This window comes from Drosophila albomicans, chromosome 3 (genome assembly GCF_009650485.2).
Source record: "Drosophila albomicans strain 15112-1751.03 chromosome 3, ASM965048v2, whole genome shotgun sequence".
In the NCBI taxonomy this organism is placed as follows: domain Eukaryota; kingdom Metazoa; phylum Arthropoda; class Insecta; order Diptera; family Drosophilidae; genus Drosophila; species Drosophila albomicans.
Window position 1 is genome coordinate 45,725,204 of NC_047629.2, and position 17,383 is coordinate 45,742,586.

General features: G+C 37.3%; 1 protein-coding gene across 2 annotated transcripts; it reads right to left on the minus strand.

Annotated features, from left to right (window-relative positions):
- Positions 1-112: 112 nt before the first annotated feature.
- On the minus strand, positions 113-12,284 carry LOC117569088 (putative mediator of RNA polymerase II transcription subunit 12). Of its 2 annotated transcripts, XM_034250104.2 has the most exons (7): positions 12,062-12,284; positions 11,779-11,902; positions 10,178-10,204; positions 8,807-9,004; positions 2,692-2,939; positions 1,412-2,637; positions 113-701 (listed from the first exon to the last, which is right to left on the minus strand). In XM_034250104.2, exons 2-7 carry the CDS (start codon positions 11,872-11,874, stop codon positions 679-681), a joined length of 1,818 nt encoding a protein of 605 aa, XP_034105995.1. In that variant the 5' UTR covers positions 11,875-11,902; positions 12,062-12,284; the 3' UTR covers positions 113-678. The 2 variants fall into 2 exon arrangements, with proteins under 2 accessions (XP_034105995.1, XP_034105996.1); XM_034250105.2 differs by lacking the exon at positions 10,178-10,204 and having other exon boundaries at positions 12,062-12,283.
- Positions 12,285-17,383: the final 5,099 nt, after the last annotated feature.

A 17,383-nucleotide genomic window follows, 5' to 3' on the forward strand; every position in this document is an offset into this window, starting at 1 on the left:
TGTATGTATATAAAAAATTTACAATTTGTTGTTTGGTTTTGTTCGTTTTGTTAATTGTTTTTAACTTACTAAAAAAAACTAGTAAAACGTATTTAAAAATAAAATACAATAATTTATGTACAAATTTGCATCGGATTTATTTTTTTTTTTGTTTGTGAAATACAGGCCAGGGCGAAGAATAGAAAACAAAAATCAAATCAAAACTCGCGAAATGGAACTCAAATTGTTTTTCATTTTTTTTATGATACTTTTGTAATTTTTCACATCAAATTTGTTGTTGTTGTAAACGAGACCAATTTGGAATGTTATACACACACAATATATCGATATACAAATATATAGATAGTTATATATACGAAAAGTAGTACACACATATATGTAGGTAGATAGATATACATAGATAAGTGGAGAATACAGATATGTAACATATATAGATAGAGATTTGGAGGGGAGATTTCGAAAGTTAGGGCCAAAACTCAAAAATTTGATTTCATTGCTTTTCTTTTTTTTTTGGCGTTTTGGGAGGCTGCTGTTGAGATGTTTTTGTTTTGTTCGGAATCGAGCATCGGAATCGGATGACGCGACATGGTTACAAAAAATTAACGACAATTACAATACAGATTCTGATTCAGATTCGAATTCGCAGAGCAGCAATCACAGGCATGGTGTTGTTGTTACTTAAACGGAACGAGGCTGGACGACTGCAAAGAGATTTAGAGGGAGAGAAAGGGATTAATATTTTATTTAAGCAAGTAATAAAGTTACCCATTTTTAATAAAAACAGAGCGGCGACAATTTTCAAAAATATACCAAATTAATATACCGGTGAATAGACTTAGTATATTTATAGAGTAATACATTCGAATTATACCACAAAAATACTGAAATACACTGATGACTATATTTGGTATATTGATAGTGTACTAAATTTAGAATATAAAGCAAAAATACAAAAATATGCCGGTGGATATGGTATATTGATAGAGTACTACATTCGGGTTATACCGCAAAAATACTGAAATACACTGATGGCTATATTTGGTATATTGGTAGCATGCTGCATTCAGAACATAAATTAAAAATATTTAAATATAGGCTATACATTATACCAAAAAAATTATAAAATATAGCGAAGGTTGTATTTGGTAAATTTATAAAATAGTACATTCAGAATATACCACAAAAATATAAAAAATAGGTCATATTTTTGTGGTATATTCTGATATTTAATATACCAAATATAGCCTTTGGTTATACATATATAGAGCATCACATTCAGAATATAATATACCGAAGGCTATATTTGGTATGCTGATAGAGTACTACATACAATCTGCCTGTCATATGTACATTTCCTGCAGACACTTAGTTATAATACCCTTCTACTCTAAGGAAATAGCTTTATACTCACAGTGTGGTCGCTGCGACTCCTCGGAGGCAGCACCGCCCTCAGCTGGCTGCATCATGGGCACTGGAATGCGCACCGGTTGCGCCAGGCTGCGGCCAAAGATCATGCGACCGAATGGCACCTGAGCGGGCTGATCGGGCATCGGCGGGGTCATCGTGTCGCGTGGCTGCTCCGGCAGCGGCTGCAGAATCAAGCGCTGGATCTGCAGCTGAGGCGTCTGCTCCTCCTGCTGGTCACTGGACTCCTGTTCGCGTTGCTGCTGCTGCTCACGGGGCTGTTGCTGCTCGGGCTGCTGCTGCTCGGACTGTGCGGAGGAGGTGGATGATTGCTCATCCGATGACATGGGTGTCTCGCTGTGCTCATCCTCTTCGCTGGAATTCGAGCTGGTGTTCTCACTGGAGTCGGCGGCCTCCTCGGCGGTCAGGCGACGCATCTCTTCGGTGAAACGATTCTCGGCCATGCGCTGAATGTTGCGCAGATCGTCGGCGGTGATGCCCACACGCTGCAGTGCCAAACCCAGAGGCATGTGCTGGATCTGAATCTGTGGCATCTCACGCTGTTGGGGCATCTCACGCTCACGCTGCTGCTGCTGTTGCTGTTGCATCTCGCGCTGCTGTTGCATCTCACGCTGCATCTGCATCTCGCGCTGCTGCTGGGCGGGAATCTGCATGGGCACATCATCGGCCATGTGGATCTGACGGAAGGGCAACTGCTGCATGTGAATGCGGACAGTTTGCACTTGGGGTTGCTGTGGCTGAGGCTGCTCCTGTTCCATGCGTGGAGCCTGCATCACCTGAGGAGGCATGGGGGGACGCATGGGCAGATGCTGGAATGGGGGAGGCAGCTGACGGATGATGATCGAACCCTGCTGGGGCAGCTGCTGTTGCATTGCCGGAGGCATCATGCGCTGGGGCATGTGGGTCAGGGGCATCTGGTCGGGAATGCGGCCAAAGGGAATGGGCACACGCTGGAAGGGAATGAACATGGGACGCATGGGTTCATCTTCCTCCGAATCGTCTTCCTCTTCACGCTGACGCTTTGCTTCCTTCTCCTCCTTGTCTTCCTTGTCGTCGCCGCCGTCGCAGAAGATTGAGATGCGTTCGCCGGTGATGCGTGCCTTCTTGGGATCGGTGGTCAGATTGACGCCGAAAGGCAGCGCCACAGTCTTCGAGGGTGAGTCAACAAACTCTTCGGCATGCTTGCGCTCGACCACGCAGTTCATGCGGGATCTGCAAATATTTTCATTAATACATATATCTATATTTAATTATTCAGAAAGTTACTTCTTGTTGTTGCGCAGAATGGCGGCAGCCAGATCGCTCAAGTCCAGCTCGAGCGGCATCTTGCCGGGGAACTTTTGCAGCTCCTCGGTCTCATCGCTGTCCGAGTACGAGTTGTCGTGCTCACTCACAGTCGGCTCAATGTCCTCGGCCTTGGGGTCGCGCTTCTTATCCGCATCATCATGATCCAGATTCTGCAAGTCCTCGCCGCCATCGGATTTGCCCAGCAAAGCTTCAGCACGGGGTAGTTCCTAAAATTATGGTTGAATAAAAGATTAGAGATCACTTTATACTTAGAAAGGAATTCAATATTTGAGCACACTTGAGAGATCTTTAGAGTACCCCAAGAAATCGAATAAAAGAGGCTTACTTTGTAGCTATAAAAGTCAAGCACAATATGTATTTTTCTAGCTAAAATTAAAATATTTAAAGCTGCTAGTCCATGCTAAATTATCAATATCTGTAGTCTAATCAAATCCACGAAATTTAATATTTTATGGCCACTAATCCATGCAAAAATCTCATTAAAATAAGCACCTTTTTTCGTTACTCAATGACTTTGCAAATAATTTTGTATTGTCAACAAAAACAAAGGAACGTCGTTCAATATTTGATAACTCAGAATGCTTTTTAGCATGTCCACAAAACTAACATTTTAAGCTATAAAGTTTAATCAATGGTATTTTATCGGATAAAATATTTTCTATCCACTAATTTAATGCAAAAGTATAAACTACCTGAAACTGTAAATATTTTCCAGAATCCAAAGGGATATTTGAAAACAAAATTAAAATATTTTAAAGCCAAAAATCTTAACAAAATTAGCAGTTAACTCTAGAATCCTAAAAAAAGATGTTTGTTTGCAAAAATTAAAATTCTTTAAAGCCACTAATACATGCAAAAGTCTCAATAAAATTAGCAATTCTTGGACGGGTGTGCAAATAAACTTGTATAGCGTAGATTTAAATCAGCAAAAAAAAAAAAACAAAACTGTGAATAAATCAGAGAATCTCTAAAAAGATTAAGAAGTTAATGAGCAATGAAAAAGCTAAAGCGGCATAAATCAACAATTTGCAATTTGCAATTTTAAATAAAGTTAAGTTTGTGTTTGAAACAGATGCCAAATTTTTTTAGGAAACATTTTTAAAGATGTTTTCAATGTCAACAAAGTGCTAAACTTTAAGAAGATTGTCTGCAAGATTATATTTAAAAAGCAAAACAGTGACAATTACAATTGTCATTATTTGTGATCACTTCTGAAATTCTTAGTCAAGCTTCAGTTCTGCCGGATTTTAAAAAAGTTTCAATGTCAGCAAAGTATTTATGATTGAATCTTAAGATGATTTTTAGATTTAAGTGAAGACTGGTAATTGACTTGTAGTCTAGCTAAAGAAGAATGAAAATTACAATATTCATATACTTTTCAGTTAAATCAAGACTCAAATTCTATCGTGTTTTAAAGAAGTTTCAATGCCAACAAGAAGATTTAACTGAAGTCTGATAATTGAATTGTAGTCTAGCAAAAAGAAAAAAGAGTGACAATTACAATCGACGCTTTTTGTGTTCACTTCTGGAATTCTCAAGTCAAGTCAAGGCTCTAATTCTGTTCGTCTCCGAAAAGCATGTCTAACATGTCATTTATTTGACAAGGAAATGTTTCTGTTTTGCGTTTTGTCTTTTTCATTTTGTGTAGATTTTTTGTGTATTTTATTTTGTATTTTTTGCTGTGCGTTGTTAGAAGGCAGTTAAAATGACTTGGGCCATCGAACACGTACGAAACCGGGCAGCAGTATTTAAAGTACATACAGTGACTGCAATTGTTATGTGCCACTAACAACAACAATGCGACGTTGTCGTCAGAAGATGTGACCCCAACCTACATACAAAGCCGAAGCGAAGCGACGTCAACTGCGACTGAAACCAAAAGTAAAATGCCATAAAAATAAACAAAATGAGCAAAAGCAAAAAAACACACACACATAGATTACATAAGCACTCGAGTGTGTGTGTGTGTGTGTGTGTGTGTGTGGTTGAGCATACTTCAAAGCAAACAAAAGCAAAATTTAAATAATTTGTTGAACAAAACAAGAGAGAGAGAACAAAAATCTCATTAATTCAATGCGACGCAGCTGATGATGATAATGATGATGATGTTGCTGTTGATAATGATGATTGATAGTGGGAGCCAAGAGTGTGCCGGAGGGGCAGAGGCAGGAGGGACAGCAGCAGCACCTGCCCAGGGGCAGAGCGCCCACGCAAGCAGCAAGTGATTTGGCTTGGAAAAATAATGTATACGCCTCGTAATACATATATCCGGTAGCTGATGGCTTCGCTGCCGTTGTTGTTGTTGTTGTTGCTTTTGCTGGGTTCTGGGTCATTATCTAGCTTGACATTGAACAGATTGAGCATCGCGGATAGAGCCGCTTAAGGAAATGCTATTGACCAATTGAGTAAACATCGCAAAAGCAGCTGTGCAATTGCAATTTGCCAATTTCCATACGTAATGAGGCAATGGAATGTTTTTTGCGCCCTATTTTCAACATTAGTTCATTAGCGAGCGGCGCATTAAACTATAGTTTAACTGAGTCATGGTGCCAAGGCGTGTGACACATAATTGCTTTTCGCCCGAAATCAAATCAAAAACTTCAAAAATTTCACTCAAGAAAAAAAAAGCGAAAAATAAATAAAAACAGAAGACAGAAACTAAACCAGTTTGACAACAACAACAATCGAGTCAACTCAACAAGTCTGTGTTCCAGTTCGCCCCCTTCATTAAGTCTGTTTGCTAAACTTAACTCCGGTTTACAGCTCAATTTGCTGTAAGCTTTTTTGTTGGGCGATTTCAAAGGCCAACACTGAACTAAACTGCATGACTCGAGTGAACGCAACAAGATAAGATCAAATTACACACGGCACAGAACGTTCAATAAAAAAGAGAGAGAGAGAAGAAAAAAAAACAATCACAAATGCGATAATTAAATGTTTACACTCTTTTTTTTCTATTGCAATTATTGCTCCACTCAATTTACACTTATTTTTAGACGTTGACGCAAATGTTTCAGCATTAAAATTCTAGAGGAATACAACAGAATTTCCTTTAGAAAAGCCAAAAGCAACAGAAAAGAGAATTCACAATAATAATAACAATAATAATAATTCCGCTGGCGAAACAAATTTGCACAATCGTCAAATAAATTAAAGTATAAGCATATATTGAGTGTTGTGTGTGTGTGTTGGCATTACATAATCGCCTGCGGGCCATAAGTTGTTGATGTTATTGTTGCTGCTGGCTTTTGTTTGCGTGCCCAAAACGAAAGACTTAAGCGCGCAACTTGCCTTAAATGGCAAACAGTCAACGCGTCTTCGTTTGTCGGTCTCTGCTTCTGCAAGTGTGTGACTCAGTCACAGTCAGTGTGTGTGTGTGTGTTTGTGTGTGCGGTTACAACCCGTCTAACTGTCTGTCTGTCTGTCTTGACTGTCCGCTTGTCTATTTGTGTGACGGTGCCAAGCGGCGCCAGCCGGCAAAAAGTGACAGCGACTGCATTATGGTTGCTGCTGCATCGACTGCTGCTGCTGCAGCTGATGATCTCTGGCATTTTGCCGCGCCCACGCCCGCTCCCCCCGTTTGAGCAAATCAGGTTTAGCTATGCACAGACATTGCAACATGCAGCACTCAAGTCTCTAGCTTCGACTTCATCTCCCTCTTCGTCTTCGTTTGGCTGCTGTTCCGTTTGCTGCTTTCACTTTGTGTATGCCATTTGATTCGCCAATTGTTGCCACCGATGATTATGTCGCAAGCAGCAGCAGCAACAGCTCCCAAACTCCACTTCATTGCAGTCTCTCCCAGCTGTATCATTTCGTTGTCCATTTAAGCGTCAAATTATGGGAATTTCGCTTGATTGAATTTTTCCATTTGCTGCCTGCCGCAGCAGCTTTACATAAGTTTTGTGTGTGAGAGAGTTTTTCATCGCTGTCGAGTTGAATAACCCGACTCCCAAATGGGGCAGCATCATTTTCAATGCAATCCTATGCGATTCAATGCAATTCAATCGCGGCCTGCGACTCATCATTAAATTTAATTGCCGCTGCATATTAATGAATGGCATTTAATTAGTTTGATTGCTTATTGTTTATGTACTTTCTGTTGCACGCTAATTGAATATTGATGACGTCGCATAATGCCGTTGCATGCAAATGTGATTAATAATAAGAAAAAATAACTTAAGTGCCATTAAATTTGAATTATACCCTGTGCATACTACATACTCGATGCATACCCTATGGCTGTTAACGCCATATCGTTATGGTTATGGTTTAATGATTGTGTCTATTCGGTTACATGAGTGAAATTTCTCAAGGAAGCACGCAACACGCTAATTCAATTTGCACTTATACAATTGCATATGAATATAGCTATGAATGTATGTATGAATACTTCGCTATGAATAACTCATGCAATCGTAGAAATCATTAATTTAACACTCGATGACAACTGAGGTTGCAGTTTAGCATATCCAATCGATTTATTTCCTTCTTCAAATCGTTTTATGGCTTTATCACGTATACGACTGGGTCAATGCAATCGAATGAGGAAACCCTTTACTTTGATCTCTGATCTTGCATTTACTTTGTAGTGGCAAGTCACTTTTTAATAAACCTTTAGCTTTGATTACATTTTTATTAATTTGTTGAAAATCAGTTTCGATGTTTCTTTGTAAACAATAATTTTAATTGTATTTTTCGTAATCTTCATCTATCTCTATTTGAGATTACATTCGTTTTTATTTGTTGAACATCATTTTAAAGATTTCTTTGTAATATTGAAATAATTGTAATGTTTCCTAGTAATCGTAATCTATCTTTAGCTGAGATTACACTTTTATTTATTTGTTGAAAACCATTTTGATGTTTTTTTCGTAATTTTCAAATGATTTTGTTGTTTATTGGTTATCTCGAAATAATTTTAATGTTTCTTCTTTTTGGGTCAGTTTTTTTGAGCTTTCCTTTATTGAATAGCCTTAAAATGCTGCAAGAAATTGTTATGAGCTGTCAAGTGCATTTGGCACACAATGACTCATTTAAATTTCTAAAGAGTTTGAGGTGTCTTTGTCTTGTGTTCATAAACAAAATCGTAATATCATAATAACTGTCACTTGCTCTTTTTAACTTGTGTAAAGTCTTTATTATAATTACAAGTAATAAAAAGTATTTCTCTATTTAAATCCGAAGCTTACATTAAGGAATACCCTTTCTCAGCTTTTCTTTTTAATTATAAACACTTAATGTAATGTAATTCTCCCTTCACAAAATACTCTTCTAATTAGACTTTTAAACTGTAGAAAACTTGAAGTACATTTAGCATTCAGCGCATTGTTTTTCTTATGGGTATTTCAGATGCTTTTAAATCTCATGAAAAGCCAAAGGTTGAGATGTGAGATTATTGCTGGCTTTGGGATTTCCCATTCCCATTTGCATTTCTAGCTAAATGTTATCAGTATAAATAAGTTTATTGCACAGAAATATTTTTATGGCGCACACACAGTGAGTGCTAAAAGTGTGTGCATACACTTTTATTTTGTTTTATTGAAACTAAATAGTGCGTGCAATAAAAAATCAAGAAATCAAATGGGAAAACAACAACGAACGTTTCTTGTGTGTGTGTGTGTGTTAACAGCGGCAATAATCAGAAGCACGCAGCAGTTGTTATACACAAATGTATATACATATATACTATAAGTAGTTGAAGTTGTAGATATGTGCCGACATTTTCCGGTAATTATCATTAATTTGGCTTAATAATTCGAGTCTGTTGCGGCTAATCGGCGAGTATAAAGTTTTGTGGCGTGTTCAGCGAACGATGCAAAAGGCAATAACAACCACACTCACACATACACATACCTTAGCGTATGTGTGTAGCTTACCTAACACAATAATTTTTGTATTTTTGGACTGTGCGCAAAAAAAAAAGCACAAGCTGACACCGCCTGATACGAGCTGGGCGTTTATTTCCCTAACTCGAATCTCTCAGATCTCTGCGATATAATCGCTGTGCATTGAGGCGTGCAACCAACCACTTAGCTGCCGCTTGCCACATGCCCCCACCGATCACTTCACTTACCTTGTTCACCTGCTGCAACGTTTCCAGCATCAGCTCTTTCTCCAGCACCGAGTCGAGGGCCTGCACCTGATCGCATGAGGCCTTGGCCTGCAGATAGGACGAGGCCAGAATGAAGGCGCCCAGAATGAACGAGGACACGATGATGGTGAATGCGGTGATCTTGGCGATCTTCACCGAATTCGCCTGACGCTTGTAGGCCTGCAAAAACAGTTCACAAAATTTGTAGTAATAATCGCATTTAAGCATTTAAGTTTAATTAATTCATTTACTTTTTTTTGTGTAATTACATTTTTAGACTCGTAAGTAGCTCATTTTGCGATTGTGATTGTGATTGTTAATTGTGATTGTGAGTGCGCTCTGTGCTCTTGGGGCTTGACCTTTTTGGCGTTGCGAGCAAAGTAAAAGCGTTCACCTTGTCTTTGACTCACGTTTCATAGTGCAAAAGTGCAGAGCAAAAGAAAACGCCTCAAGGAAAAACCAAAAAAACATAACAAAAGAAAATCGAGTGTCAAAGCGAAAACCCGAAAAGAAAAAGTCGAGGTAAAAGAGCTACTTGATGATGAGAATTGCATAATGCGCAAATGCTGATTAGGCCAAACGGTGTGCGATAACTGCCAAGCGTAACTGTAACTCGATTAGATCACAGTCTCTCTCTGGCACATAAATATTTGCATAGTTTTTATAGGTGCCAAAATTGCCAAGATCATGTCAAAATAGTCGAATCAGCAAAGCAAATATGCTTGCAGAGCGTTAGCAGGAAATACCGCAAAAATATACTGGCGAAAATTGAGGAAATGAAATTTGGCAACAGCGCATCTGTGTGCTATGAGTAGCCCCAAAAACCCAGTGAAAATAAAAGAGAGGATAGTTTTTTTTTTGCCGTTTTTGCTTTTTTGCTTTGGGTGAGGCCACAACTTCGCATGAGTGTGTGCGAGTGTGTGTGTGTGTGTGCAGCGAAATGTGCAATTTTTACACCTTTGTGTGTTACTACGTGAGTTTTGTGCCCATTTTCATGTTTTCAAATGCAATTGCGAAAGTGAGTCGCAGTCGCAGTCGACGTCACAACATCATCGTTGTTAAGCGCGAAGTGTAGTGAAGTGAACTGAACTGAAGTGAAGTGGAGTAAAGTCGAGTGGAGACGTAGACATAGACGTAGACGTAGAGAAGAAGAAGAAGAAGTGAAGTGTGTTTTGGTGAATGTTAGAGGCAAAGCTACAACAACGACTACAACAAAACAGCTGTTGCTCGTTTACCAATGGATGGTTGATGGGTTTTTTACTACACTGCTGTTGTTGCTACTGTTGTTGGTTGGTGTTGGTTGGTGGTGTTTTTTTGGGGTGCAGTTAAAGACAAAAGACTTGAGCGACAAACCTGATGATTAAAGTTAAAAAATCCCAGCTGTGTGGTTGTTGTTGTTGTTGTGGTGATGGTTGTTTTGCAGTTGTTTGTTGTTGTTGTTGTTGAGGTGCGAACAGGGGGGGGGAGATTGAAAAATACGAACATATAATATATATCTTTGATGATTCGATTATGTGTGTGCATTACGACAAAAGAAAAACACACAGCAAATGAGAGCAGACACAGAGAGAGTGAAAGAGATGAAAGGTTAATGAGTTACAGTGAAAGCTGTAAGTATACGCACACGGTGAATAGGGCTTTTGGCATGATTGATCACACAGCTTTGTGAACCCACACACGCAAAAGGTAGTTATTGAACTGACATCTGTGTGTTAGATAACTGCTGGCTTTCACTGTAATGCAGCTGCAATTTATGGGCTGATGCAGAAAATGCGGAAAACTGCACAAAAATGCAAATCGCGCTTTATGCAAATTCAACAAATCAATTTGCCAGCCCACAAACACGGTTTCAGAACTCACGAGAGAGAGATCTGTTTAGAGTCTCTCGCTAAATTGAGCCAGTTTCTCGACTCGACTCGACTCGAAGTGGATGTTGTCATAGCGGATTATTGTTATACTCATTTGTTTGAGTTTATCATTATTAGGTTTTTGTTATTTACAGTCGTGACTTTTGTATTAGATCTCGAATTTGGGTTTTCAACTGGTTTTCTATTTGATCTCCGGGCTTTTGCCATCCGACTTCAACATCGACATCGACAGCAACTGTGGCTGCGGTTGCAAATGAGTACAAATCTATTCACACTTATTTGTGCCGACATCAACTGCGCCATAGCCACACATACCACTTGTGAAGCCCTCACTCTCAGGCTCAGAGTGGTTTTTGATTTAGTCGGTTAGTCTGTGTTATTTTATTTTGCTGCTTTAAAATGTCAACGGGGGTCGCCGACAGAATCGCAGAGACAATTGTCAAAGCAGCGCACGTTGCATGCAATTGCCACAAAGCCTGTCAGCAGTCAGCAGGCAATATTGTAATCATAATAATAATTTAAAAAAATACAGGCAAAGAGCAAAGAAAAAAAAAAAACAATTGCATTAAAATTATCCACAGCCAAATTGCTTATGCATGCAGTTGCACTGTCTCGACGACGCGACTTGCTTAGTGAAAATGATCACGTTTGCAGCTGCGTGCAGACACAGAAAAAAACAAAAGACACAGACAAAGGCAAAAGGCCTGAGACACAGAGATACAGATACAGATAGAGGGACGACAACGACATATTGCGCATACGCGCTGTGTGCTCGCCGCAACGGATGTGCTGGCCAACACAGCGAACCAATTGACCCTGGCGAGTCAGTTGCTCAGTTTCTACCTTTAGATCTTGCTGACCTGCTTCTGACTTACATAAAGGTAGCGCAAATAATTGCCACACTAAATGACAAAATGACAAATGGAAATTGTAATTAGTTTGGCCATTCAACAATGACAAAAATTGTACGCATTAAAACGCAATCGACCAAAAAAAAAAACGCACAAAACTTCACAACAATGCAGATTAATATTTTTGTTAGTATACTAATCTACCATATATAGTATATAGTATATCGATTCTTACCGGTGGCGGTTCGCTGGCCGTGCTGTAGACCTCGCTAGCCGCATAGTCGGGCTTCAGTTGCACGGTAGCCATGGATACGTTATCCTTCTCGGTCATCTATATAATATCCAGAGAGTAGATAGCACTACAAAAATATAAAGACATATTTCACATTTATCCTTTTTGCATTGCGTTTCGTTTGCTGAGCACAGTTTTTCGTCTTTTTTTATCCATATTTCTTTTGCTTGCTTTGGCGGCACTTTCGAAATACGATATAAAATTTCACTTTGTTTCATTCACTTACATTGAAATTTTTATTAATTTTTACGAAAAAGTAAAAGGAGTTCAATTTTATATGTTTGCGGTTTATCTGTTGGTAATTTTTTGGTTGTTGTCGATTTTGTTTTTAGTTGTTTTTTTTTTTTTTTTGTTGAAAAAGTTGTCTGACCAACTTTTCAGAGCCTCCGCCAGGTGGATAACGAAAATAATAATACGTCTTTGTTGTACGACTGCCACTCGCCGTCTGAGGCCTCAAACGCGTTTCATTTCAGATTTTTCTACCAGATTTAAAACTTTTTTCAGCTGTCGCCGTCGACTGCGCTGCCGCACACACACACACACATATACAGAGACACGCAGTAGCCGCACACCCAAGCTAAAAGCCCAAGCACACGATCGGCAACGGCAGCGACAGCGACAACAAAACAAAAACGAACAACGACGAAACGAGAAGCGAATAAAAATAAGAGTAAAACTACAAAAACACACACACACACACACACACACACACACACAAGTACATACAGTACTCAAATACACTTACATTGTCAATTGCTGTGTGCTTTGCAGCCAAGCTTGACACGAAGCTTAAAAAGCTTTCAATTGCAGTCTTTTGAATTCTCAGATCACCTACACAAAAACAACAACAGTTGCAGTCAAACTTTCAAGCTTGCAAAATAGAATTTGTTTAAATTTAAACACTTCACTTATTATAAGTAAAGTCAGTAAATTGAAGTAATTGGAATTAATCTTTAGCTCGTATTCCATATAGTTCCAATTCTAAATAAAATTATGTTTATTTTATTTTTTTTTTATTTTTCATCATTAATTAGCATATATTTCTCGCTTAATAATAAATACACCAATACATAATGGAAAATATGTATCTTAAGTGAATAGTATACATATAGGATATATTATAATTGTAGTACAAAGTTACATACTTAAAATGTATTTTTTTTAATTGAATTTTAATCACTTTTGACAGACAGATTTTAGCATAAAGATTAAAAAAATGCCGTAATAATAATCAATTATTTTTGTTTACTTACTGGTATATGTAAAGTGAATCAAAGGTATAAAATGTCTGTAAACACATTTCAATAATAAATTAAATTTATTTTTTTGCCCGCGTCTGACCTTTTCTTGTCGATTATCAAATTAAATGTTGTAAACATTCGCCATTTCATGATTCATAAATAGCAGAAGCCCAGTAAGTTGTTCAAGCATACGTTTGTAAGTCGTGAAGGAACGTAATTCAATAGGCGCAGACAATCCAAGGATCCACATAACATCAGGACTGCATTATGAGATGGCTATTCATTTTACTTTTATTCCTGGCGACCGTAATATTCAGGGCTCTAGGATATAATCCAATTTTCGAGAATACTTACAATGACTTTAACATTGCCTTAGGGCATTATTCCGCCACGTTGGATGATAGACCTATACCTATGACCAGGCGTCCTTTACATTAAGTAAATAAAAAATAAATTAAAGTTCAATAGAATTATTATTTCAATGGAAATTACAGATCCGTTTGACCAATATACGTAAGTAAAACAGCATACAATATTCAAGAAGAAATTAAAATTCCAGTATTGATTTTCTTCATTTGTCGCTCACATACATGTATGTTAAATTTACATGTACAAAACACACGTATGAATTATGTTTAAGAACTAACCTTTATTTCGTAAAATCTAAGGTCTTATATAGCTAACAATATTTTCTTATTTCTAACGGATTATGAATTCGTTCTCTCTCTAAAGTGTATATTTGAATATGTAGATTATTTGGACTAACTCGGTGCATCGTGACGTCATGTCAAAGTTTAAACACATATAGTATCAGTTGATAACTAATAATCGCAATGAGCTTATCAATGCAGATGGTGAGCAATGTCAATTAAATAAAAATAAAGTAAAAAGCCAAATCTGACGGTATTCATAGTAAACAATTTAAGAATTAGGTTGTTTGCAATGCGAGAAGTCTTTTCTGAGAATCAATTAAAGCAAAGTATAATAAGATTTAAATGCGTCTTAAGTAGATTATCAACCCTATATTATGCTGAACTGCCAGATCAATAAAATTTCCTATTAGAATTATTGCATTGCAATATAAAAGAGCGATATTTCCATAAACCAGAGTGTGACTAGAATGTAACTTTCAGAGTTCAAATACTGTTAAAATGTGTTCATAAATTCAAATGTCAAATTGTTATAGTAAAAACTAAAACTACATAATGAAACATTGTTGAGTAAGTTTTTCATTGAAATAAGACAGAATTGATAAAAATTTCCATCATATTTATATTTTTTTCGGTTTTCAGTTTCCCTTAGTATTTTTATATTTATAGTTTCACTATATAAATTGTTTTTCTTTAGGAAATAATTTATTTAAGAATTATTTTTATTATTCTGAAGTTATATACCGGAACTTTAACAACAGACTTTATTTCAATGCGATTTGACAAAAATTGTTTAACAAAGGAATTAAAAAACCATAATTAGGAAAAATAAATATATGTATGTACATGTATCTCATACTCATATTCTAATTGAATCAATAAGCTCGATCATTTGCGTGTAGCGCAATGCTAAAGCTTGGCATACGAAAATTAAAGGTACCCAATACATTCGTGTACACACAAATTAAAACTCGGATCTCGTAAAACTAGCTTCGGTTCAAAGTTGTTGCCGCTGACGTTACCATCGACAGCGGCGTCGCAGTCGACGTTAACGTTGACGTCTCAGCTGACGTTGTTGCTGCTACTTCAGCTGCTGCAACGGCCGTTGATCGAGTCGCCTTTGTGGCAGCTGTTGCTGCTGCCGCTGTTATTGTTGTTGTTGTTGTTGCACCACTCAAACTTGTTGCTGCTTACGAAAAAAACAAAAAAATAAACATAAACTTTTCGCTTTTGCTGTAGTAGTAGTAGTAGTATTGTTGTAGCTCGAATAATTGTTGTGGCCACAACAACAAATCATTGCACTCCACAGATACATTTATGTACACAATATCGAGTATATAGTAACATATATATACGAGTATCTACCGCATGGTGAGTGTGTGACTCGGGTTCATCTTGATTGCTTCAGCAGCTGCCACTGTCCGCTGAATATTTGTTTAGCTTTGTCCATTTAACCTCTCGCCACACACACAAAACACTTGAGCTCAAAGCCAGCTTGTTGGCCAAGCAAATCGATGCCATAACTAAGCGTATTGCATTGCACATTTCAATAGCAACTGCAAACGCAGTGAACGCAGAATAAAGTTCGATATATTACTCATACGCCACGTCGCCAGCTATTAGCTTAACTTAACTTATGGCCAATCAAATGACCCGAAGCATTATCATTATGCCAAAGTATGACCATCAAATTAGTCGCTACATTTTGTGAGCGATTAACATGAATAGCTCTGAGTATTATTTTTATTATATTTTTTGCTGTTTATATTAATATGAATTTCTCGTTTGTTTTTTTTTTTGACTGTGATCTTTATGATCTTTTGATAGCTTACAACAGCTGTGGCTGTTTTTTGTTTTGATCTCTGTTTTTCGGCATTTTCGGCTTTTTGTTTTTCGTCTGTCATTCGCATTATTGGTGCTTGTCGCTGGCATCGCCGAATCTGTTATTTAATTCTTATAAATGATCACATATTGTATATATGAACGAACGCATTCAAAGCGAGCCGAAGATTTGCCTTGCTAATGTTTTATATCATGCTAGATGCTCGTTTATTACGTCTAGCCAATATCTTCATCTAACTCGAACTCTGTTTTTTTTTTTTTTTTTTTTTTTTTTTGGAATGACCCAATGGCCGATGGCACCGGCTTCATCTTCGTCTTCGTTTTCAACTCCGACTTCATCTCCATCTCCGGCGTTTGTCCATTTCCGTTATGCAATCTTTGCTTTATTTATGTTTTTTTTTTTTTTTTTTCTTAATGTAATTACATAATTTTTATGTTTAAAATGTCACAAGCCAACGAACGCAGCACACAAACTTTAACTTTGGAGCTCAGCTCAGCTCAACTCACATTGAGTTATTAGTTATTAAATTTCTTTTCTTTTTTTTAGGGTTTTATCTTTTATGATTTTTTTTGTTTGCGTTATGCAACCCAAGACGCCCAATGACCGTTTGGCCCACGCTTCACTCGATTCCCAGTCGGTCGGTTCATTAAACGTTTGGATGCTGCTGCCCCCTCAGTTAAAGTTGGAGTTGGAGTTGAAGTTGAAGTTGAATTTGAAGTTGAGGCTAATTGCCAGCTTCAGTCTTCGCATGACTTTCCATTTCTTTTGTCTGCTTTGCTGTTTTCATTTTCATTCAATTTCAAACAGATCTCCCCCAATTTGCATATAATTTGTTTGCCAAATTAATTAACAATCGAATCAATTGCAGCAAACTGCGAAACGTATCGCAATAATTATGTAAATATGCTTATCGCTGATGCATAAAACTCGCATACAATTCCAACTTTATTTAATCTCTTCGAAATTATTAATGTTCTTGGGCAATTCCCAGTATTTATGCAGGAATTTACATACATAAAAACAAGTTGCGTATCTGGTTTCTTTGCTAAATCTTGCTAAAGAAAAAACAAAATTATCCATTGAACTATGATTTTGACTGCAAAATACTCTTCAGACAGAGGAAAGAACCTTTTAAAGTGGCAACTTTTCAACTTTCAAAATTATATGTAGCAGCAAAGATGATTTATGAAAACTAAATAGATGCAATTTTTGTAATAGTCGCCAGCAAAAAAAAATATGTATATAAGTTACAAAAATTTAGGTACGTTTATAAAAAATGTTAATTGCATTATTTACAACATATCGGCAACTTTGATAAACTTGTATTTAACGTTACTATAATAATAATAAACAAGTAAAAAAGCTACAGTCGTGTGTGCTTGGATCAATGCACAACAGTGCGGTATTATTCTTAAAATATACCAAATAATTAACCGCAAAAATACTAACAAAAAAATATTTAGCATATTGATGAAGTACTACATTCAATATATACCAGAGGTCAAATTGCAGTAGGCGTAATTTGCCAAACAGAAGCTACTTCTACAATTATAATCAAATTCTCTGGAATCATAAATACCATAGTTATTATTCAATATACCAAAGTCGTGTGGACTTTTTATTCGAAAATTATGTCTCTATCTCTAATAGTCTCCGAGATCTAGGTATTCATACGGGCAGATAGAAAGGTAGACAGATGGTCAGACAGACATACGGAGATGCACATATTGTCTTGGCTGCTGACGGTGATCAAGAATATACATATATATTTTATAGGGTCGGAGATGATACCTTCTGCCTGTTACGTACGTTGA

Coding starts and splice junctions, on each gene's coding strand:
- LOC117569088 (XM_034250104.2), bottom strand. CDS start 11,874: ATGACCGAGAAGGATAACGTATCCATGGCTACCGTGCAACTGAAGCCC. Junction 10,205..11,778: donor CGGCCAGCGAACCGCCACCG/GTAAGAATCGAT, acceptor ACAACCACACAG/CTGGGATTTTTTAACTTTAA. Junction 2,940..8,806: donor CGTTGCAGCAGGTGAACAAG/GTAAGTGAAGTG, acceptor CCATAATTTTAG/GAACTACCCCGTGCTGAAGC.